At 42.5% G+C, this 22,952-nt stretch overlaps 2 protein-coding genes across 4 annotated transcripts in view; one reads left to right on the top strand and one right to left on the bottom strand.

Annotated features, from left to right (window-relative positions):
• The first annotated feature begins 666 nt into the window (after nt 1-666).
• On the top strand, nt 667-9,921 carry cdkn2c (cyclin-dependent kinase inhibitor 2C (p18, inhibits CDK4)). 3 transcript variants are annotated; one of them, XR_015119208.1, is made up of 5 exons: nt 1,100-1,157; nt 1,723-1,855; nt 3,967-4,324; nt 9,067-9,191; nt 9,626-9,921. XR_015119208.1 is itself a non-coding variant. In XM_086224136.1 (3 exons), exons 1-3 carry the CDS (start codon nt 1,724-1,726, stop codon nt 9,069-9,071), a joined length of 495 nt encoding a protein of 164 aa, XP_086080262.1. In that variant the 5' UTR covers nt 667-1,723; the 3' UTR covers nt 9,072-9,211. The 3 variants fall into 3 exon arrangements, 1 of the variants encoding a protein (XP_086080262.1); XR_015119207.1 differs by having other exon boundaries at nt 667-1,855; XM_086224136.1 differs by lacking the exon at nt 9,626-9,921 and having other exon boundaries at nt 667-1,855; nt 9,067-9,211.
• Nucleotides 9,922-10,482: 561 nt separating this feature from the next.
• rnf11b (ring finger protein 11b) overlaps nt 10,483-22,952 on the bottom strand; it is an 18,488-nt gene continuing 6,018 nt past the window's right edge. Inside the window, exons 2-3 of the mRNA XM_086225430.1 lie at nt 15,232-15,401; nt 10,483-14,518 (exon numbers count right to left, since the gene is read on the bottom strand). Coding sequence (XP_086081556.1) covers nt 14,347-14,518; nt 15,232-15,401 — 342 coding nt within the window. The 3' untranslated portion in view covers nt 10,483-14,346. The remainder of the gene's footprint in view (nt 14,519-15,231; nt 15,402-22,952) is intronic.

Raw genomic sequence — 22,952 nt, 5'->3', positions numbered from 1 at the left:
TCAGGCAAGCACACAGTTGTTGTATTTGTAGTTAAGATTCACAGCAACCCACCTGCTGACAGATAGCGAGCTAGCATGGGTTAATGACTGGGTTAACTTGACGAGAGAACAGATAAAGATAGAGATATATTTATATATATATATATATATATATATATATATATATATATACACAGTATATAGATAGATAGATAGATAGATAGATAGATAGATAGATAGATAGATAGATAGATAGATTTTTTGCAGAGACAAGCAGGCCAGAGGCCAAACTTTATAATCATCAATACTTTACATCAACAATTTCCTGTTTGTATTTTATCTATTAACAAGTACATTGTAGCAGGCTGCATCCCTGTGAGCTTTGTGCACTTAGTTTGAAAAGTGGTGCGGTATGTTTTTGACACAAGAGGGCCCAAAACATGCATGACTCCACATCTGACGTCAGCGCTGCTGCGCTCCACCTCATCGCTAGAGGGCGGCATAAAGCAAGGAAAAGCGCTTTGTCATTGCACGACTGCATCACTTCACAAACCGCTTCACACCCACGTTCTTTTTATCCCCTCCCACATAATCCATCCAATCGTGCCCTCTCGATTCTTTTGGGCGTAAATTGAAAACAAAAACCCGCTCGCTCCACTAAACAGTTATACTTCCCAAGCAGCCAAGCTTCCAAATAACGATCGTTTGCGATGACAGCGCGGATTTCCGGTCGCACGCTGGTGAATATGTTTGGACATCGAGTCTTGCAGAAATTCAGTTGGGCATCGATGTGACAGTGGTTTATTTCTGGAGGATCATCATTAACAGTCGGTAGGAGTCATATCTACAAAAATGAAAGGGAACTCGCCACGAATGAGATCGGTCTTTTGTCTCTCTGTCGTCTCTCGTCGCGCTTTTGAAAGTTGTAACAATAATTAGAATAATAACAGGGTGATGGGCCGCTTACAACAATATACCACATAAATTCTCGCAAGCTCTTTTTGAAAATAAGCGGGAAGTGTCCACGACATCACGTTTCTCCCAAGATGCGCAGACGCAGCGATCGATTCCTTTTTATTTTTTATTTTTGCGACCCGAGTGCGTTGTGTTTTTTTTTTTTCAGCGATCGACTGACGGGATGATTTCCGTTAAGGACGGCTTTTTATTTTGCATTTAAAGTGAGTTTATTTTTCTCTTATTCCAATCCTATGGACCATTAAAGTTCGTTATTACAATTAGTAGTCAGCAGATGGTGTTAGGCCTCCTTTAGGCCTGCGAAAAGAAAATATGAAGGTCCGCCTGAATGCTGATGTCTGCCAGGTGTTGTACTGATCTGACAACTGCTTTCACTCGTCTGCGTGCTCTCCCGTGGAATATCACACAACTTTACTGGTCACCAGCTCGCGTGGAGCAGGCCCAGATTGTTCCCATCATATTAGTATGGTTCATTAGAGACACGCATAAACATTACGAGTTCGTTTTTGGTAAATATTGAAGTGTAAAATTGTTTAAGTAGCTCATGAACAATTTTCCTTTTGCACATAGACTTCGTATTTATTTTTTAAAACATTCATTTGAACATTTAAAGGACCGCCTCATTCAGTTGGCCAGTTAGTAGCACGACACCCTCCCCCTCTCAGGGAGGTACCAGTATAGGCTTTGCACGGTGGTTCACTCTTATTTTCACCTTCATCCAGTCAAAAACGGTGGTTCCTATCTGTTGGCTTTTTTTTTTCTTATAAGAATGGCTGACTTGTCACTTGCTGACAAGCTCTGCAATGCCTCTGCTAGAGGGAACCTACATGAAGTTTCTTTTCTCCTGCAAAATCAAGCACATGTCAATGGAAAAAGTAGCTACAACAGAACAGCACTGCAGGTTGGTATCTACATCTTTCAAATGAATTTGAAATAAATTGACCTTTGGAAAATGTTTAGGAGCTACATGTAAAAGAAAAAAAGAGAAAAAAAAGAAAGCTACTTATTCTAAAGGTTTCTTGTTTGAACTCCTTGTGTTGTTGTACAGAATGTAAAGTAAACTTCTGTTTTTTTTTTATCTTTACATATCCAGTAAGCCTTTTTTATATTAGGTAATACAATTAAATAGTATAGATAAAGTGAAACCGTTTTTGCCATGTGGACAGATGGCGGTGAGGAGCTGGAAATCAGAACCAAATGAGACTTGAAAGCATGGAGCTGTTCTTGCTACATAGTTTGCCAAAACTGTAAGGACAGTCGTAATATTGCTGTAATTAACTAGACTATTTTGTATCATATTATTCAGAAATATGTAGTTTAATCAATGTGGTGTCTTGTTTTTCATGGAGCAACTTGATCCGTTATTCATTATTTCCAATATGTGATGAAACTGCGACTTGATCACCGAGCAGAGTTCATTTGTAATCAACCAAATTTGGGATTTTTTTAATTAAAAAAATCCAAGTTCGAGTATGAAATCATATTTTGGATTATTCTGGATACTAGTACATGACAGATTGGACACAGTGATACATTACACATCTCAAGGAAGCTCCCTTTTTTTTTTTTTACTGCACATTTAAAAAGCAACCAGTGTTGACCGAAGTACGTTAGGTACAATAAAAATGACAAAAGAAGTTAATAATAAAAGTAAACTTGCAGCTCAAGTGCTTTATGAAAAAAGGGGAAGAACAATAAAAACATGGTTGAAGAACAAAGAGGGGGGGGGGGACCTGCAGCAAAATCTCGATCGGCCCTGGTTCTGATCCGGTTTCGAACGCTTTCAGGAGAAGCTGATGTTCGACCTCAGGCTCTAACAGGACTTTGCACGTGGAAGAAAGGTCTGTTTAAAGGAAGAGCATTCATTTTCAAACCAGGAAGCCAGTGTGTGTGTGTGTGTGGGGGGGGGGGGGGGGGGGGGAATACAGCCGTTGAGTTGTTAAATTTGTGGTGGCAAAATTCTTAATGAACTCAAAATTTTTATGATTGTTAAAGGTTACTGTTTCGTGTACAAACAACCCCCCCCCCCCCCTTCGTGAATCAACTCTGCTCCCTGCATCTTTAACAAGTTGGACTTCAAGAGTAATGAGCATCATGAACGTGTTTTCATTCGTTTGCAGTTTTTTGGTTTTTTTTTTAGTAGTTTTTTAGTTTTTAGTTTTCGAGCTGCAGGGACCAACTGTCTCAGGAACAATCTGGTTTTTTGGCCTTTGTGTCGCTGAGAGAGGAAGACGCGACAGTCACCAGAATAGGAGGATTTGAGATGAACGTGGGGTTTTTTTATATATCACACTCACTTTGACATTCCTTTATGGAATCGGGCGTCGACAGGCTTTTCAAATCAACATGACCTAAACCACATAATTCAAACAGTATTCCTCAAATGCCTCTGAAAAACATTTTTAACCCACTGAGACAAATATTCACTCCTGTCTTTATTCGAGGCCGTCACACCGGCTCGACTTTTCACCCAATTTTGTCAACGTTGCCAAATGTGCTCGAGGATGATTTGATCAAATGATAACTCTACGAGTGTATACGTTTTCTTCACGGTGTTCCGTGGATTTCTTCACAGTGTCACACAAGTTGAACTAAGTCATGTCTCGTCGCGTCACTGCGTCAAACCACGTTACTCTGCCTCTAACGTGAATAGTTCATGTGAATGTCCCGTCAGCATGTTTGGTACATTAAAAAGATACGAATCCACACGAATAATTAATGTAACGGCAGCTACATGATTGGCTTTTGATCATAAGATGAGAGATCGATGAAATATTAAATCTGTTTAATACTGCTAGCAATATGCTCCTACCAATAATCACCCTCGTCATCGCCACTTAAACAGAAATGACCAACGGGCAGATGTTGGTAACTGAAACTACGTCACCCCTGGGTCTCTTGACATACAAACGCTACATTAACAGTTTGATAATGTGCTCTATGGAATCCTGAATTTGTTTTCTTCCTCCTCCCCGTCCGTTCCTGAGTCCTCTCTCTCTCGTCTTCATGCAGGTTGTCAAGTTGGGGTGCCCTGCCGTCGTGGAGGCTCTCCTCGAGGCCGGGGCAAACCCCAATGTGCTCGACCCGATCCTTGATCTCACGGTTACGCACGACGCCGCGCGCGAGGGTTTCGTGGATACCGTGCGGCTCCTGGTGGACCACGGGGCGGACGTGAACCTCTGCGACCGGCGAGGCAACCTGCCTCTGCACCTAGCCGCCATGGAGGGCCACTTCGAAGTGGTCCAGATGCTGATCGGGCGCACAGCGGACCCGCTCAAGGTCAACAACGAGGGTTACACTCCCGGGCAGCTCGCGCACCTCTTCCACAGGGAGGATGCCGCCTCGTGCATCGAAGAGTATTTGCGCTCACGTGAGTAGCCGCTTGCACCTGAAGTAGAGTTCCTCCATACGGGTCCGCTCTCCAAGCCTCACACCTGGAGAATAAATGAAGCGAATCTTCTAAACACTGAAATTGCTTCACTTCAGCTCGTGTCCTTCAGGGGGGGTCGGCACCGACCTGTGGGGCGTTGGACGAGTGGTTAAAGCATTTCGCGGTCATTGCGGCCTTCATGTTGGCATGAATAACAAACGCTTTGGTCAGGCTCTGGTCTCCTTTCCCGGCCGGGATGATTTCAGTCAGGCTAACATGCTCCACGTCAGCTGATGCTTATCACACGGGTTGCGGCCTCCTGAATCTTAACCAGCCCGATGTGCTTGTTATTTGACCCGCTTACAAATTCTTCACACTTAAACAGCGATACACTCAAAATGGGGGTGGTGTGTGTTGTTCACATTCTATGTATTCATTTAGTTCGTTTCATTATATATAAAATCCACTGTTGGGCACCTTACTTTGTAACAGTCATTAGTTATAGATACTAGTTACTTCTCCCAAAATGTAACCGAGTTAGTAACTGAGTCACTCCACTATGAGACTAGTAACTAGTTACCAGGGAAAGTAACTGTGTTACTCTTTTTTCTTTTACGTTTAAAATGTCAAAGAATTTGGAGTTTGGGGTTTGTTTGTTTGTTTGTTTGTTTTGTCTATGAGGGCTCTGAAGGAGTCTGACGTTTTCAACAACATAACGGCCTCCCAGTTCCTCAAGTTCTGTCTGTCACACGTTTTTGTGGAGCGCGACAGAAGAATCCAGCTGTGGCTGCTTGGACGGCGTGGCTCCGTGTCCGTCTTCGTTAGCGGAGCTCACGTTAACAGCACCTGCTCGCTATCGCCGTTAACGGTGTCAACGGTGTTTCTGGCTCCAGTTTAGTAGAAGCGTGGGCCGTCGAGAGGCGCTTCATTCAATTGGAGTTGCTAACATTGGACGTTGCCAGCCTCTTTCTCTCGCTCTGGGACGACAAAACGAACACTCAACGTGTACATTTTTACCTTTAACCTCCATGAAATTAAAGTAGTGTTTATATTTCCATGTTTCCCCGCGACTCCGTACTCGCCATCTCAGTGTGTGTATGTGTGTGTGTGTGTGCTGCTCCGTGTTCGGTTTGTGTGTAAACACCCGCCCACCTGATGTCTCTGGTTGGCTGAAAATGAACTCTCACTCTCTTTCAGCCAATCATCGTTACTTAAGCGGTTATCTCGCCCCCGACCCCCCCCCCCCCCCCCCCACACACACACACACATTTGTGGCTCCTGAGTCTGCGTGATCACAACTGGACGACAGCTTCAACGAGTAGTTAGTAACGCTTAGTAACGTCGTGTTGCTAACGGTAGTTCGATTACCCGTGATAGACAAAATTGATTGTAACGTTGTTATTGCCTTCACGGATAACATCCTATTCGGCTTTGTCAAGTTAAAGAAAAAAATCTGAGTTCAGTGTTGTTGTCTTTTTGTTTGTGGGACTTGTTAAAATAAATTGGATTTAAGTCATTTGTGCTTGTTTTTGTGCCTGTTTTTGACCTAAATAAAACATTTAGTTTGTTATTGAAATAGAAAAGAAATAGAAAGCCTTTATTATCATCATACACGGTAGAATGAGATTGAAAGAGAAGCTCCGTAAAAGTGGACACATAATTAGCACAATATAAAACTCTGTACAGTATAAATATGGATACACAGGAAAACAAACAAACAGAATATTATGAGCACAGACTTGAGTCCAAAATAGCGACTGAAAGCGTATTGAGCGACGGGGTAGCTTATGTCTGGTGGTGCCGTGGTCAGTGCAAATATGTCAGTGCAGTTTTACCTGAGTGCAAACTGGAGTTCAGTATGGTGACAGCTTCGGGAAAGACGCTGTCCCTGAGTCTGTTTGTTCTGGCCCTCATGGACCTGAAGCGCCTGCCAGAGAGCAAGAGGTTTAAGAGATGGAAGCCGGGGTGTGTGGTGTCCTTCGAGATGTTTCTGGCCCTGCTGAGACAACGGGAGTTGTAGATGGTAGTCAGGGAAGGCAAAGCGCAGTCGATGATCTGTAGTGCGGTGTTTGCCACCCTCTGCAGTCTCTTCCTGTTGGCCGTGCAGCTGGAGTGTCACAGCGTAGGTCAGCAGGCTCTCGATGATGGATGGTAGAAGGTCACCAGCAGCCATGTGTTTTCGTTGCTCCTTCCTGAGCACCCTCAGGAAGTGTAGCTGCTGCTGGGCCTTCTTGACCAGCGCTGTGGTGTTGACCAACCAGGAGAGGTCAGCAGAGATGTGGATGCCGAGGAACTTGAAGGACTCGCTCTACACATTCACCGTTGATGTACAGGGGGGCAGGGGCGGCTCTGTTCTGCCTGAAGTCCAGGATGAGTTCCTTGGTCTTGATGATGTTCAGGGCCAAGTTGTTTGATGCACACCACTCACCAAGTTTCAGGGCCTCATCTCTGTAGGCCACCTCTTTCCCCCTGTAATCAGCCCCACCGCTGTTGTGTCGTCAGCAAATTTGACAATGGTGCTCTCTGGGTGGGCGGGACTGCAGTCGGATGTGTAGATGGAGTATAGTGGGCTCAGCACACAGCCTTGGGGAGAGCCAGTGCTGAGAGTGCAAGAGGAGGGGAGGTGAGGACCCAGTTTCACCTGCTGGGGTCTGTTTACCAAAAAGTCTTTTATCCAGGCGCAGGTGGGTGGTGGAGCCCCGGGTTGCCGAACTTGGGAATCTGACTATCCAGTATCATGGCATTAAAAGCTGTGCTGTAGTCAATGAAGGGCATCCGGATGTAGCTCAACTGTTGCTCCATGACTCAGCGCTGACTGGAGAGCAATGGCTATGGCGTCTTCGTGGATCTGTTAGTCCAGTATGCAAACTGGTGTGGGTCCAGGGTGGAGGGGAGACAGGTTTTGGTTGCTGAACAAATAATTAGTTAATTAGTTAGTTAGTTTTTATTTAGTCACACAGTAAACAACATATGTGTTCAGTGCAATCATAGCATTATGAGTGACTAAAAAGCCACAGGCTGTAGCATAATGCTTATAAGCCTGTCCTACTTTTTAGATAATTTGTAGCAGTATTGCTAATTTGTCTGCCAAATTTTAAGTCTGACTTTAGTCTCTGTCTCTCACACACACACACACACACACACACACACACACACACACACACACACACACACACATACACAGTCCTGATCCCCACACACACTCCAGTTTCATATTCAGAATTAGTCAATGTCTCATATTTAATATGTGGTTTCTTCCCACAGTTGTAGCTTGGTGTTAAAGCACTTTGCATTATTATGAGAGTTATTGATATTATTATTATTATTAGGGTGACAGGCGGACATGATGGGATTTTTATGTTGATTTTAATGCTTATCATATTTTACATAGCAAATAATACAATAGAAAAGAGAACAGGTTCATATTTTCAGGATAAATTGAAATGATAGCTGTAGTGTTGTTTTTATCATCATTATCGTTATTATTATTAATCATATACAATGATCAAGAAGCAAATAAAACAAAACCTATTAACTATTCTCTTATTAGTTAGTTAAAAAAATGAGTAAATGTGCTATAAAAACAGTTATGTCTTATTTAATCGTTTTGGACATGACAGCTATTAAAAAATACCCAAACACTATGAATTTATCCTTGATATATTTATATAAACTATAAGACATTTTTCAAAAACTGGTTATGTCTTAATTTTCCTATCTAGTAAAAATATTTGGGATTGATCTGGAGTCAGTAGGTCACATGAATGGAAAGTATTGCAAAAAAAAACCCTCTTTATTTCCTCTTTTAACATTTTGATATATAGATAAAATAGATTTGCTGCATGAGACTGATTAAGTATAAATATTTGGGAAAGTTAGTATTATTATTAAAGGTACCGGAAAGAATACAGTATTTCATCGATGGTCCCTTGGAGGGCTCCTCGCCACAGTCGTTCTGGGCTTTTTTTTTTTTACCATCCTCTTAACGCCAACAACGGGGAAAACCGGGAAGATAAGCCGCCAACCTACAACCAGCGTTGTCATCATTTTACATCATTGTTTTTTTTGTTTTTTTTACTGTTTCATCTTCAGTTTGACTTCCTCACTCCTGATAAATATAGAATAAAACAATGGGACCGTTTATAAACGTCACATCTCCACCAGCACACATTTTGCGTGATGTTAAACGGATCGAGTGACGTTATAAAATCCAACAAACCTTTTAATCACAAGTTTTGATTTAGATCTCCTTACACTGCACGGGGAGATTTTCAGGACAAGGTTCGTTCGTCAGGTTTGCAGGCCGGTAGGCGAGGCTAGGGTCCAGGTGGGCGGGGCTTTCTGGTTAATAAAATAAAGGAAACTCCATGTATGGAGCATTCGATGACGATTTTATCGTTTAAAGTTTGGATTGGTTGGCATAGAGTGTGACGTACGCAACAAGGCCAATCTGTGCGAGGCCCGTCGTCTCCCAGTGTTGACGTTCCTCTCAGCAGACGTGGGGTGGAAAAACACAAAATCTGACTTTCGTCTTTGATCCACCATTTTCTTTTTAGCAACTCATTGTCCATAAAACAACAGATTTGCTTTGACTTCCGTGATTTTTTTTCTTTCAAAGTTCAGATGTTTTTCATACCACACGCCAATATGAATGCACCACTAACTAACTTACCTGTCACCCTCATAATATGCGTGATAAATGATTAGGAGTCCCTAAACTCACTCTGTTTTCTCTCACACAGTCTAGAGGAAGAAGATGAAGATTTGGACTCAGAGTTTCCCCTCAAGGACATTGTTTGTTCATTTGCCTTAAAATGATGGGTGATTAAAGGATCCCACCATCCCTGAGTGAGATATGTGCTCTCATGTAAGTTGGATCCAGAGGTGAAACAGTAGTAGTTATCAAAGATCATGTTGAACAACCTGAATAAATGTGATGACCTGGTTAAAGATATGCTGAGATAGTTGGGGTTTTTTTTCGGGGGGGGGGGGGGGGGTTGACTGCATTTCCTACTTTCTGAGAGTCATAAACTAATAATTGACTCAGGACAGACTGTTTGCATGTAGTTTGTGTCGTTAAAAGTTATGTTAATCAGCAACATGAAGCTAGTTTAGCTAAGTAGTTGACTGTCTATGGGACCAAATAACTTAATGATATGCAACCAGACACTGATGTAGGGAGGGGGTCTGACTCTGGAAGCCCCTCCAACGGCCCTGACTGATTATCTGACTCATCTCTTATTTTCATTTTCGGGGATGTCACTTTGCGTTTGGAATTCATTTATTTCTCTTCTTTTCCAGCACTCGAAAAAAAAAGAAAAACAATGAGGAAACACTCTCTCTGGCTCTCTCTTCTGATATTAGAACTGAAAACAAAAAAATTGTTGCCAAAAGTACAAGTTGCGTCTCTGAAGTTCCATTGCGGTGACTCGTGAAGCTTGGGAAACGCTGCCTCCAGCCTCACAGGCCCTTTTCAAAAGCACTAGAAACAAAGTTGGACGAGGCACCAGTCAATATGCAAGGAAGGGTGAAGTGTGTTCTCTATGTGTTTTCTTGTGTGTGGATAGAATGGACCTGCGGTAGAGATCTTTCTGGACACGGCTCATTGATTTGTCACAGGTGTGCTGGACAACAGTGGGACTCACTCACTCATCTTGAAGAGTCAAATACCTGTGTCTCTAAAAACGAATACCCCACCTGAGCCTTGACTGCTTTTCATCTGTCACACCAGCACGTATTTGAAACGGCGTCTTCATAACAGGAAGTAGCTTGCTGGCAACTAACGGTTTCAGGCTCACTAAACTCAAGCTAGATGCAGTGCTTTGTCAGCCTGATTCTGTAACATTCATCAGGGTCATACTGCAAGATGAACAGTATATGTTTGATATTTGTTTTCGCAGAGACTGGAATGTAACTGAATGGATTGCAGTAAGTTTAAGGGCACATATAGCATCAGTTTTAACACAAAGTCATGGTGATTTGAATCCTGTCCCAATAGTTATTCATTAAATCAGCAGGAATAATGAATTCCTGATATCTTGAACATGTCTCTATACTTTTGCTACAAAGTCGAAATCATATTTGCTCGATGCAGCACATGGCGCACGTTTCACTTCCTTTTCTCGCAACCCAGGAAACAATGCAGTGTGAGTGTTCTGTTGCACTCTATTTATTTGCCCGGTAGCACACAGCATATTTCATATTTATGCTTTACAAACAAGGAAAGGTCTATAACAAGGATCCTTACACAAACATAAAACACACATACCCCATTCACATATGAGCAATGTTCATTTTTTTGTTCAATCCAAAAAAAAAACAAAAAACCACCAAACAAAAAGAAAAAAAAAATCCACCCTCTAAATCAGCACTCACTTTTCATTCTTTGTGAGGTTCAAATAAATAAAACTCTCCCAAGGATCAACTCGGGAGGCGAAGCTCTACGTCCGGCCTGTGATTAGGCAACATACTGTCCAGCTGTTTCATGATCATTGAATGTCCTGCTAAAAAGTGTGGCCGCCCATGAGTCTTTTTTACTGCAGAAGTGACGGGGGAAAAAAAGAATCAAGTTCCAGCTCAAACATTTCATCTGGCTTTTCAGTGTCGAGGAGTGGCTCCACAAGATGTACAAATACTGAATATAGCTTCAGAAGACAGGGTCTGATATAATTCTAGTTTGACTCCAATTAAGGTTTATTTTTAAGGATTTCTAGCACACACACACACACACACTCTCACAGTTACATTCACTTGTGTTGCCAGTCTCGTGATTGCTTGGGTCCAGACTCAAATCAGAGACCCCCGTTCGCTCTGCTGTAGCATAAAGGATGAGAACCACGTGATGTCATCGACCTTAAGACACTGTTCATGTGTTCAATCGTTTGGATGAAGAAATGACAGGAGTCACTTCCACCTTTTAGCAGTGGACACCAATCTTCACTCATAACCTAAGGCCATGAAGCTCCACCATACTGATGGATAACATAAAGTAGGTAAAAGTACTGTGCAAAAATTAAGGTGCATACTCACACCTCCGCCACTACCTAGAGGTTTTCCATCAACACACACACACACACACACACACACACACACACACACACACACAGGGCATAAAATTGAGCCCAGTACAAACATACACACACAGATCACTAAAGGCATGTTGTCAAACTGTGTCGGATCTGTACCATGCCCACTGTGCAGGAGACCAGTCGTATATTTAACATTTCCTGCACACCTGTGTGTTACTGATCCATTTACACACTAAAGTGAGCAGGGAGGAGGAAAATACAACTTGTATTTCTTTGTGCTTTCATCGTAAATTGGGTGAGTTGGTAACTAGAAAATGTGGTGAGGAGACTGACTGAGGCCTTAACTCGATGTGTGAATAAGCATTAATATCAGTTCAAGGAAAAAGAGAGAAAACATAACATGGACATGATATTTGAAGCTGAGAAAACACAACTACCAGCACTGCGCTGCTGCCGATTCTGACCACGTCAGATAAACACAACTCATACTGGTCATACCTGGGGCCCTTTCAGAAAGGAGGTGACTATCTTTCTTTCTTTTTTTTTTTTTAACAAAAACACGTCTGCAGCGGCAAAGGAAAGAGAACTGGCTGGGGAAAAAAATGCTGCTCTGGTCAAGGGTTTGTCCTCTAGTCATGTGATCCCTGCGCATCGTCAAAAAAGTAGTTCTCTCTCTGGGTCTCAGCCACCTATCGAACACAGAGAGGTGGTGGTTTTGTAATCTGTTCATTAAATATTTAATCCCAATTACAAATCACAGGTGTAAATTAGTAGAACTGTACTGAAGCTGACATTTATTTTCATGTAGGTGCAATCCCCTGGGCAAAAACAAAAACAGGTGAACATGGAAGAAGCTTAAAATGACATAGAATCATATTTAATATATTGAAGTAAATATTATTCAGTGGCTATTCCAATGTGCAGTAGCTTTAATGTGGGTGAGGTGAGGACAGAGAAGATTATGCAGCTATAAAGTGGACTGTGCAGAAGAACGGTGCCGCTCAGATCAACTGGAAATATGAATACGAGTGTAAGTGGGTTCTTGAAATTGTCTCCCAGCGCATCTGTAACTCCATGCAGCCTCTTCATCTGTAGGATTCTGAACAGAAGGACAGAAGGTATGTTGTGTTTATAGTTGCCCAATTATATAAACCAACCTGGATTTTCATTTAGACAGTAAAGCTCTGCAGACATGGGTGTCTCAGACAGCATAGTGAAAAGGAAATGAAACAGCATTTTTGATTCAGAGCATTTCACAGCTTTTGAGACTCATTAAAAAAAAAAAACTCCACTTGACACCAGGTTAGCTCACATACTCAGATCACCCACAGACTCAGAGTGTATGCAGTCTCTCAAGGAACCAAGCTTCCTGATCACTTTCCTGCACCTGCAATCCAAAACTGAACCCAGCTCATTTGTTCCACTGTACGTGACAGCTAGCTTATCGTTATGAATGGTAGTGGGTCGGGAGTGTGAGCATACCTCAGCCCAAGGTCATCAAATTGATAAGGTTCAAGCTTTTGGTGTGTCCAGAAGTTGGCCGTGATTAGTAGGTGCTGTGTCAAACCCCTGCGCCTTGTCAAAAAAGTAATTCTATGTGTTTGATTCTAAAACGAAAATATCTTATACTGAATTATTATTTCACGGTGTGCGTTACTCCAGGTCGCTTGATGCAAAAGGGACTTGATGACTTCCCACACACTAACGTTCTTTGCGCATGTGGATCTCTTTTCTCTACTGAACACACAAGGGCTCCATCTTCTTGTTTGGCTCTAAAGAGAATAGTGAAGAAGACTATTTCCAAAAAAAACAAACAAAAAAACACAGATATGTTCCTTAAGAATTTTAATTATTTGGTCGCCAAACCTGGAGTGAAATCACTTTGGTTTATGTCACTAATAATAAGTTCTACTTCCACTTGTGGCTTTTGCTGCAACGCGATAAGTCATTGCAGTGGTCAATGGGGTGACGAAGTAAATGATGTAAGCAAGAGAAGTCGTATTTTGACCTAATTTTTGAAAGCATACTCAGCTGTTGTTACAGAGCGGGTGATGGAAGAGTGCAAATTTCTCTGATTTGTAATTGTGGATTGTTAACTGGTCTACAGTCATTCTGGTGCTTTGGCCCATAATCTAAGATCCCACTATGCCTGAGGTCACGATGAGCCACCACCACACATCTCCTGAAGCCATGTTTGTGTTCTTGGTAAACACTGGATCGACAAAGCCCTTATGCCTACTGACAAAACAAACACGCAACAGATTTCACAAAGTCACAGGACAATCAATCAATGCACTGATCAGTTTCTCATAGGAGATCTATACACGTAGAGAACTCCAGGCCCAGGCGCCAACTTGCAGGCCTGTAGCATGTCTGCAGAATGACGTTTGTAGTTTTGAATCTGATGTCCATCCACAGCAGTTTTTAAATCAGATATCTGACATGGCCGTCCTGAAGCAGCCTGTTGCAGAGGCCTCTATGCAGAGACACGTCAGGTCAGATGTTGTCCCTTGTCTTGGGGGGGGGTCGACGACGACAGACGTGCTCCTGTATTCTGTCACAGTTCAATGATGCGAAGTAAATAAAAGAAGTGTGTATTTGTTTTAATCAGTAACAGGTCAATCCTTTCACCTTGGCCTCCTCCAAAAGTACACCATCATAGTCTGCCCTCTTCTGTTTCTCGTCTCCTTTTTTCAGTTCCTTCCTGCTCATCTTCAATTTCAACATTCAGTTCAGTTCATTCCTGAAATTCCTTCCCAGATGCAATCCTGACCAGCAGGCCAACCAAGGAATTGTGCAAGCACACACAAAAAAAACGTTACACACAAACTTAAATCTTTTACATCACTTCTTTTTGTCACCACCTTACAAGAGCTGGATATAGATTAGTAAGATGGAAGTTGTTTATGTCCATTTGTGTGCATATCATACTGAATGTATACGTGTATGTGTGTGTGTATGTGTGTCCAGTCTGTGTGAGTGTGTGCGTGTGTGTCAGTTGGTCTCATAGGAAGAAAGCAGTGCTGCGTCCACAGGCTCCATGCAGGAGGGGCAGGTGAAGGATCTCATCAGCCAGTCATCTATACAGTCCATGTGGTAGATGTGCATGCATGGCAGGAACCGGATGGGGTCCCCATACACAAAGTCCATCATACAGATGACACACCTGCAGATGAAAACACACACGGTGAGCATTTACTGTTGTGTGACTCAATTCTACACTGCGCTGGCTGGATACAGACAGCAGAGAGATGAGAGGAAGAGGAGCAACAACTTTACAGCAGCGCCTGATAGATTTAAAACTCATCGATAACGCAACTAGTTTATCAGCACCAAATTGAAAAAGGCAACAACTGTGATATTTGATGGTTCATGCTTTAAGAATTTGACTTTAATCAATCAATGATTTTGGTTGACTGCGTTTTGTTATTTGATGATATTGAAACAAGGGGACCTATTTTTGGAGAACTGAAACGAATGTTACATATCATCTCTAAAGAACCCCATTTAATTATCCTGTACACCATCATTACATCATACGGACCCTTTTGTTCCCCGCTGATTCCCATTAAAATCACTTTTTTATCTCAAGGGTACTATTTCATGAAATCATGCAATTTAAAACTAATGGCTTTACCTTGGAAAAAAGGATCCCTAGTGGGGACAAGGGAAATTGCATAGAACTGTAGCAATAAATAACTTTTTTTTTTAAAAAGGAAATTAATTGTTAAAGCTTTTTTTTTTTTAAGAAAAGCAAAGACAAGCCTGTTTGGACCCCCTCCTGGGGGGACCACGTGCCATTCTGAAAACTCTAAGGAGAACACTCAACTGAAACACCAACTGGCTAACACGGTCGGATCAGCCAGGGTTTCTACTCACTCTCTGATCTTCTTCTCGGATCCATCCCGCCCAGGGTCGTACACCCCCTTAGGGAGGTGTTGGATCAGTCCTATACGCTGGGCTATGCGGACCTGCTCCTCTTCTGTCAGCTGAGTGGCCAGCCGGGCCTGGCTTGGTGTTGGGTGGTAGACAGGCACATGGATCTGCTCCTGTAGACAAACAAAGAGAGGAGATCAGCTGGAACAGTCAAAGAAGTAACCAATGAGGTCCTCCCACCTCATCCCAGTTATAAAAACACTCCCCTCATTGGGTGGAATCAGATTTGCAGTGGTAATATTCTTGTTTCATACCTTGTTCCCATCACCACCCTTAATTCCACAGTTGCAGGTTATGAAACTGTTTTAGTGTGGTGAACCACAAGATCATCGGGTTTTGTTTTTACTAAGGTGCACACTCATTCCATGAACCAGGACTAGGCCTGTCATGATAACAAAATTTGCTGGAAGATAATGTCGAACAAATTATTGTCGATAAACGAATTATTGTCAACAATATTTTTAGACATTTTTTTTATATAAATGTAATAATAAATGGCATAATAATGCGAGGCAATTTGTACTGTCTGTCAAACGTTTCCCGAAATGCTGGCTTTTCAACCGTATTGAAGGGTTGCATTTCTTTTGCAATGTAGCGAACGACACTGTCTGTGAGCGCGCACCATTTTGCGCTGCTGTGTTTATACTTACTTTGCCGACTAAACACCTCAGTAAACATTGACTGTCAGGATGAAGGCTCTGCTGCACCTCCAGAGGCAGTTTTTTTCCTAGCTGGGAAAACTGGACAGGGTGGTTGTGTTTGAGGTGCGCGTGCAAGTTGGTCGTATTCCCCTTCTTCGTCGCCACTACTTTCGAGCAACTTTCATGGGCTCACCTTGTTCGTTCTGTTTAAAACTGAAATGTTCCCACACTGGGGCTGTGGCATTCGGTTTAGAAACCATCACTTTCGTGCCTTCTTTTATATTTGCGTTTGCTTCCCTGTTACTCCTCACGACACTCACTTGCAGCACTCTGTGTGAGTATGCGCTAGAGGCCCCGCCTCCCCCCACTGGGACAAAGACTGAATGACTAACAGGAGGTTTCACTCCGTTCATTCCACTACAGAACCAACGCACCCACGTGTTGACACAGATGCACAGAGTGAACCCTCTTGTCATCCAGCCTGTTTGGTAGAGAGAGAGGAGGAAAACAAACGAATGTACATGTCAATATACCCAGGCCGACAAAATGATCGAGGTCGTTTTTATTTATCGTGTGGTAAACTGATTTATTGATTATGGTGACAGGCCTACCCAGGACATTGAGTAATGTCAACACAGTGTGAGTGTTTAAGTCTCAGCCTGATGAGAGTTTCATGCCTCTGGCTCACTTCAATGAAATCAGACAATTGACTGCACTAAGTTTCACAATCGCACACACATTCTTTGTTTTCATGTGTACTCATTCATTCTCAGAGAAATTTAAGTGTTATCAGTGCTAGATGAATTCAACAAATACATCATGACCCATGAGTATTTTTGCTCTTGTAATGTGATCTTGGGCAGTAGGTGGGGATGTTTACCCAGAACATATTCTAACAGTCAGGGCCACATGGCCACTTTGAAAGGGACTTGGCTGGAGATTAGAAATGTTTGCTAACTGTTACATAATGGAATTCTGCCCTCGTTAATCAATGGTGTTTCAAAGTCTGCATCCACGAAATTAAATTAATTTTAGACTTGACTCAGATTGTATGACCACAGAAGCGATGCCGGCATTTAAGCGTACTAAAACATGACCTTTCAAGCTCAGGAAGTAAAAAGCTTCTAAAGGGCCCCATTAACGTATAAAAAATCCCTACAGACTTCTCACGGCAGGACCAAACATCAAGTTTAAAAACAAGTATTTCATATATAGTGAAGTCTAAAATCTCACGCTTTTGTGTGTGTGGAACTTCAATGCTGCCCTGCACTAAAATTCAAAGCATCCGAAGTTTTGCAATGGCTATCTGGCTATGCATACGATAACATACTGCAGGGTTCCCGCCATTGTACCGCAAGTGTGTTTGGGTGTGAGTAGAAAGTGAGGAGTAACATTACAGCTATTCAGTGTATGTGTACTATTTGGCTGTGAAAAGATGCTACAACTCTTTAAGACCCCAGCCAAATTCCCACCATGCCTCTCCAGGTTAGAAGGAGATTAGCCCTAGGTTAGCCACAACTTTGGCCCCGGCAGATTAAATGAACATAGCTACAGTGCAATTTTGTTTTCATTTTCCCTTAAAAAGGAAATTCTGGTTTAACAGAAATCTTGTAAGTTCAGTGTAAAAAATATCATATCAAATCAGCCAAAAGGGTTTCAGCATCAGAAAATAATGAGTCAATAGTCAAAGATCTCTTATCTGGTTATTACATTTCAAAAACATCTTTTCAAAAAGGCTGACTCATTACCCTTGTGACTGACTAAAAGGGGTACAGATATGTTTAAATGGAAATTTTTTTTCCCCAGTTTCAATAATATTCAGGCACAAGTGGCCAAGCTAGTAGTCACCCTCTCAGCACCGCAGCATTCGAAGCCATGAGTCAGCATAACTGGCGGGGAGAGGAGGCAGTCTGCTGCTGCCCTAACAACCACTCCTTTCACCAGTGTCAAAAAGAGATGGCAGCCAGACAGCAGCAATAAAAGCCACACACAGGGCCTCGGAGGGGGCAGCTGCTGTACCCTATGTGTGTGTGTGTGTGTGTGTGTGTGTGTGTGTGTGTGTGTGTGTGCGCATGGGGTTGGTCAGCTGTGCAGTGGTCAGCAGTGTAATTGTTATCATATGCCTTTCCCTCCTTTCATACCAGGCATGTCAGCTGGGCTCCAACTGTTCATTATATAACCTCAGGTTGACCAGACGGATGAGCCAGAGAGACAGAGTAGGCGAGGGTGAAAGGGGGATGGAGGCTGCAGAGTAGAGGGTGGTGGCTAGCTGAGCCAAAGTGTAGACCTTGGGTTCTTCTGCTAAGCATGAGCTTGGCAGCCAAACCAGGCACACAGCAGCAGACACTGTCTGCCTGCCAGTCCTCAGACTGCTAATGGTGAACAGGAAGGGAGGCAGAGATAATAAGCAACTCTGAGAGGAAGCAGACAACCACAGAGGAAGTAAAAGACAGATAGTGAGGGAAGGTACCTACAACATTAGTTCAATATCTTCAAAAATCCTTCATTATCAAAAGAAACTGCATAGCCAGAAGTAAACAGACATGGCACAAAAACGATTAGGCACAATAGCGAAGATTATCCCTAAAGCTATGTTAGTATTTATGTGTAAATATGTGGCCATGTGGAGGACGGGAATATGGGTTAGACAGCATCTGTGACTTCTAGTAGTTACATTTGTCTGGTGGACGCACGGACGCAGTAACAACTGGACAATGAAACCAATAATGTGCCGAGCTGATGAATTTTATATTTTTACTTTACAGTTAGCGACTACCAGTCTGGTTTTCATCGATGTATTTGATGCACATTTTGAAGTATCATCTCAGTCTGTGAAATTCAGGGGAAAAGAAAGCAGACAAAAAAAAATTCTGATGCTAGCTTGAGGTTGTTTCTGCCGTTGACAGAACAGATAGTTGCATGACTGACGAGCTGTTTCCACCACAGTCGTGTATACAGACATTTCCACAATTTCTCTCTGGACAGCATGTAAAATGCCCAAAACTGGCTGCCACTTGCGATCAGTTGTAACTTTTTCAACTGAAGGTATTTCCACAAGACCTCTCAACTCTCCATTGCTACATGGCTCTTCATCTTCTACTCAGTTACAGGTACAGCTACAGTATGCCCAACATTAGTTGGACCATCTTTTGGCAGCATTACATGGCCAGTTCTATCGAGCATTCCATATCTAGGGAAACACATCTGATGGCCATTTCCTTTTCAGCAGCATGTCCTCAGTTCACTTGAAATTGTCTTGAAAATTAAATGGAAGGACAACGACTTCCTACTGAAACGCACCCGTTGGTACGTCTGCCCTTCACCAGAATGTCTTTGAAATGTCTTGAAGTGGAGGTGACAAGTTTCACAAATTGGGATAAAAGAGTCAAAACAATATATTGAGAATTCTCAAACGTCCCACAGCAGAACCCACTTCCACCACCCACAGTCTATGTTGGACTATATTGGTGGTGTATCTCACCTACTGACTCGATACATTACCAATATTAACATGCATAGGGTTACAAAAGCACTAAATAACAATACAATTAAGATGGAATGAATATGTCAGTTTTGTCTAAAAATCCTCAAATACTCAAACCATGTACTTTACCTGCCATACATTGCCCTCTTTTATGCAACCTAAGCCCTCAGAGGACACAACACACCAAACATGGAGGATTGGAAGGATTATTATAGTCTTCCTTCTGAGGGTTACAGAATAAAGAAATCCTTGAACAAGACCTGCAGACACCTGCACACAATACAAGCAGTCAGGCTCGCTGAAGCGGTGACACAAACATGCGCACAGACAACAATAGGAGGATTAGAAGGATGGATATAACCATCACAGGATGTATTTGTTGATGTGATAACAGTACAGGCTCATGACATGATGTAAGTGTAATGTGTGTATTGCTTTATTTCATCATCCTGGTAGAGCAGTAAGAGTGGGTGTTGAGGTCAGTTAAAATTATTAATTAACCCATGATGAGGCTCAAACCTCTAACTGTGTAATTACAATCCTTAACATGACAGCCAAAAGGAGGCAGTCTGTAATCACTACTGTTCGTTTAATCATGACTTAACCCCGAATCCCGCATCTGCTCTGCTCTCCTGAAGATGAGAGCTTAACTGTGACACAGAATCGAGAGATGGTTTGGGTCAAGAGTAATGGTCCACGTGTGTCAGCTAAAGCCCACAGACTGTCAGTGACCTGCAGCACAACGGCTTGTTTGTCCTCACCACCCCGCTGTTTTTGTTACCATATAAGGACAAAACAGGAGATAATCTGCCACAAGTGGCTCTCTGTCAGTGTATCACCAGCTCCCAGGGTAAAAAAAAAAACAACGACGACATTTCGGATTTATGTAGCATGGCCGTACCTGCGATGAAGTCAGATGCACTTAGCTGCACTCATTTATTACTGTTATTGTAAAACAATGAGGAGGAAGCCCCCCTCTTTTCCTGCATCACCTCACGCTAGCTGCAAGGGTGACTGTTACTATTCAGCTTTTTCTGACTGCAGCATCAAATATTTCAAAATGAAATAGATTTTAGCATATCAATAAAAACATTCAACAGTAACACTCTTAACTTTTAAGATATTATGAAGCTATTTTATTGACATTGCCTCAGTATAGCAGATGCTGGAAAGATGGAATATAAGATCAGAAATATCAGGTATGGGTGCCAATATTCCCATTATTCCCATGTCGTCTGACTTCACTCATATATCGGATATCCCAATGAAGATGTCGATCAAGATTCTATTCCATAGCTTGCAATGGACTATGAAACAACTGTTACCCCACATGATGCATTGAGGTGCTTCACCAGTCCTTGGTTCCCTCCAGTGGATTACAGGCATGGTGGGCTGCTAGGCCTGTTCCAATTGGCGAACAGATTGTTAATCGGTGACTGAATGAACGGAACACAGCTGTTTTTTCAATTAAACCATTGATCCCCTTTTAACATTTAATAGGAATTTAATAGAGGTCACCTATTCTCTATTGTGTAAAAAAGAACTGACGTCTTTGCTAAACATCTTGCAACAGCCGTTGTGCACTGGCCCCACCTTTGCTTCTAGGCTAGTATTTTACAGTTTATACAAAAGCTCACATGAAGGAGGACTGGCTAGGGGAACCAGCAGTGCTAGCCTGACTTAGTTCAGCAGCCTTGGAGGGATGGTGAGTCCGCTGCATTAATTCCGCTATGTGACTGTGAGCATTATTAGATTCATATCAAACCTGACTTTAATTGGCAGACTATATAAATATAACACCCTAAAAATACTCTCACATGGCAACATTAATAACAGTTTTATAAAAGCAACATTTCATTCGCCTGTCCGTCGGTAATATGGCCTTCTGTAACCTGGATCAATTATCGACTTAGACCGTGACCGTTGTGGCTTAGTTATTAGCAATTGACTAAACTTCTGTGTCCGCCATGCTTGCTGCCCATCAATGACAACCCCCCATCCCACTATGCGCAACTGGACTGTAATTCGGCAATTTCTGTCAAACATGATTGAATGATCTAGAATAGAGCAGTTCACCACAGCTTTTTTTTTTTTAGGACATTTTGAGACTCATGTCACAATGGAGCTGTTAGAGACAGGGCATAAACTAAAACAGCACTATCATTTGGTCAAAATGTGAGCACAGTAGGGATGAGATCAGTTTTCATTTTTTAACTCCAGGAAACTACACCTCAAACCACCAAATATCACATGCTAATGTTGCGTAATAACCTTGTCACACACACACCTGACATGTCAAAGAGAAAAAAAGCAACAACAACAACAAAAAATCTTGATACAGTTTTCTGAGTCTGATAAATAGTGGAGGGGAATGCTGGCTTGCTGGTCGTGACCACAAGGAATCCACTGAGTCAACCTCCTACTCTTTTTAAAGAGGTTGTCTCCAGTATAGGTCAGTCGGTCCTGCCGTTCATTAACAGCAGTCTGTTTTCTGGTGTTGTCCCCATAAGTTTAAAGCATGCAGTAGTGCAGGCCCTGCCCCCCTTTTACCTAAAAAATTCTGAAGAAAGTTGTCTATGGCCAGCTAAAATCCTTCCTAGATGAGCACAAAATTCTGGTGGTTTTCCAGTCAGGGTTTAAGTCACTGCATAGCACAGAGTCAGCATTGGTCAGGGATTTCAATGACATCCTACTGACTAATGACACTGGTGACCACATGATTCTGGCCCTGTTAGACCCAACTGGTGCCTCGGATACTGTGGACCACAGTATTTTAATTTCTCGGCTACGGTACTTGGGGGAGGGGGGGGGGATTTGTGGTACTGCTCTGGGATGGCTCAGATCCTATCTGGCAGACAGAACCCTCAATGTAAGTCTTGGTGGCTCTGAATCCACATCTTCTCCCCTACCATATGGGGTTCCACGGGGCTCAATTTTATGGCCTCTCCTCTTCTCACTAAACTCCTTCCTCTGGGTTCCACCCTCAGAAAGCATGGCATCTCCTTTTATTTGTATGTTAATGACAGATTTATGTGCCGTTAAAAAAGAAAGATTCCTTCTCCATCAAACCACTTCTTTTATGTCTCGATGTCATTAAACCTTGGATGTCCCTAAACTTCTTAAGTTTTAATGAGAAGAAAACTGGAGTGATGATCTTTGTTCCCAATGGCTCCTGTTAACATGCAGATATTGACCTGGGCCCCTTAGCACCTTATGTAAAATCAACAGTCTCTAACTTGGGTGTCAAGATGGACAGTGATTTCAAATTAGATCGCCAGATAAGAGGTGGTGAATCCTGTTTTTTCCCCACATCAGGCAGTTGGCAAAGGTGAAGCCTTTTCTTTCACCACAGCTCTTTGAGTCTATGATCCAGGCCTTCCTCACATCTCAGCTGGACTGAAGCAATACTCTCTATTTTGAAATCAGCCAGTCCTCCCTGTCACATCTCCAGCTGGTTCAAAATGCTGCTGCTCGACTTTTAACTGGCACACGCAAACAAGAGCACATAACGCCCATCCTGGCCTCCCTCCACTGGCAAC

Source organism: Aulostomus chinensis, chromosome 14 (genome assembly GCF_037954235.1).
Source record: "Aulostomus chinensis isolate RoL2024-O1b breed Wild chromosome 14, RoL_Achi_v1.0, whole genome shotgun sequence".
In the NCBI taxonomy this organism is placed as follows: domain Eukaryota; kingdom Metazoa; phylum Chordata; class Actinopteri; order Syngnathiformes; family Aulostomidae; genus Aulostomus; species Aulostomus chinensis.
Note: the sequence above shows the minus strand (reverse complement) of the source record. Positions and strands in the feature narration are given on the sequence as shown.

Bases quoted from the DNA above. Each gene is read 5' to 3' on its own strand.
- cdkn2c (XM_086224136.1), top strand. From the start codon at position 1,724: ATGGCTGACTTGTCACTTGCTGACAAGCTCTGCAATGCCTCTGCTAGA. The intron at 1,856-3,966 runs GTTGGTATCTAC...GTCTTCATGCAG, and splicing joins ACAACAGAACAGCACTGCAG to GTTGTCAAGTTGGGGTGCCC.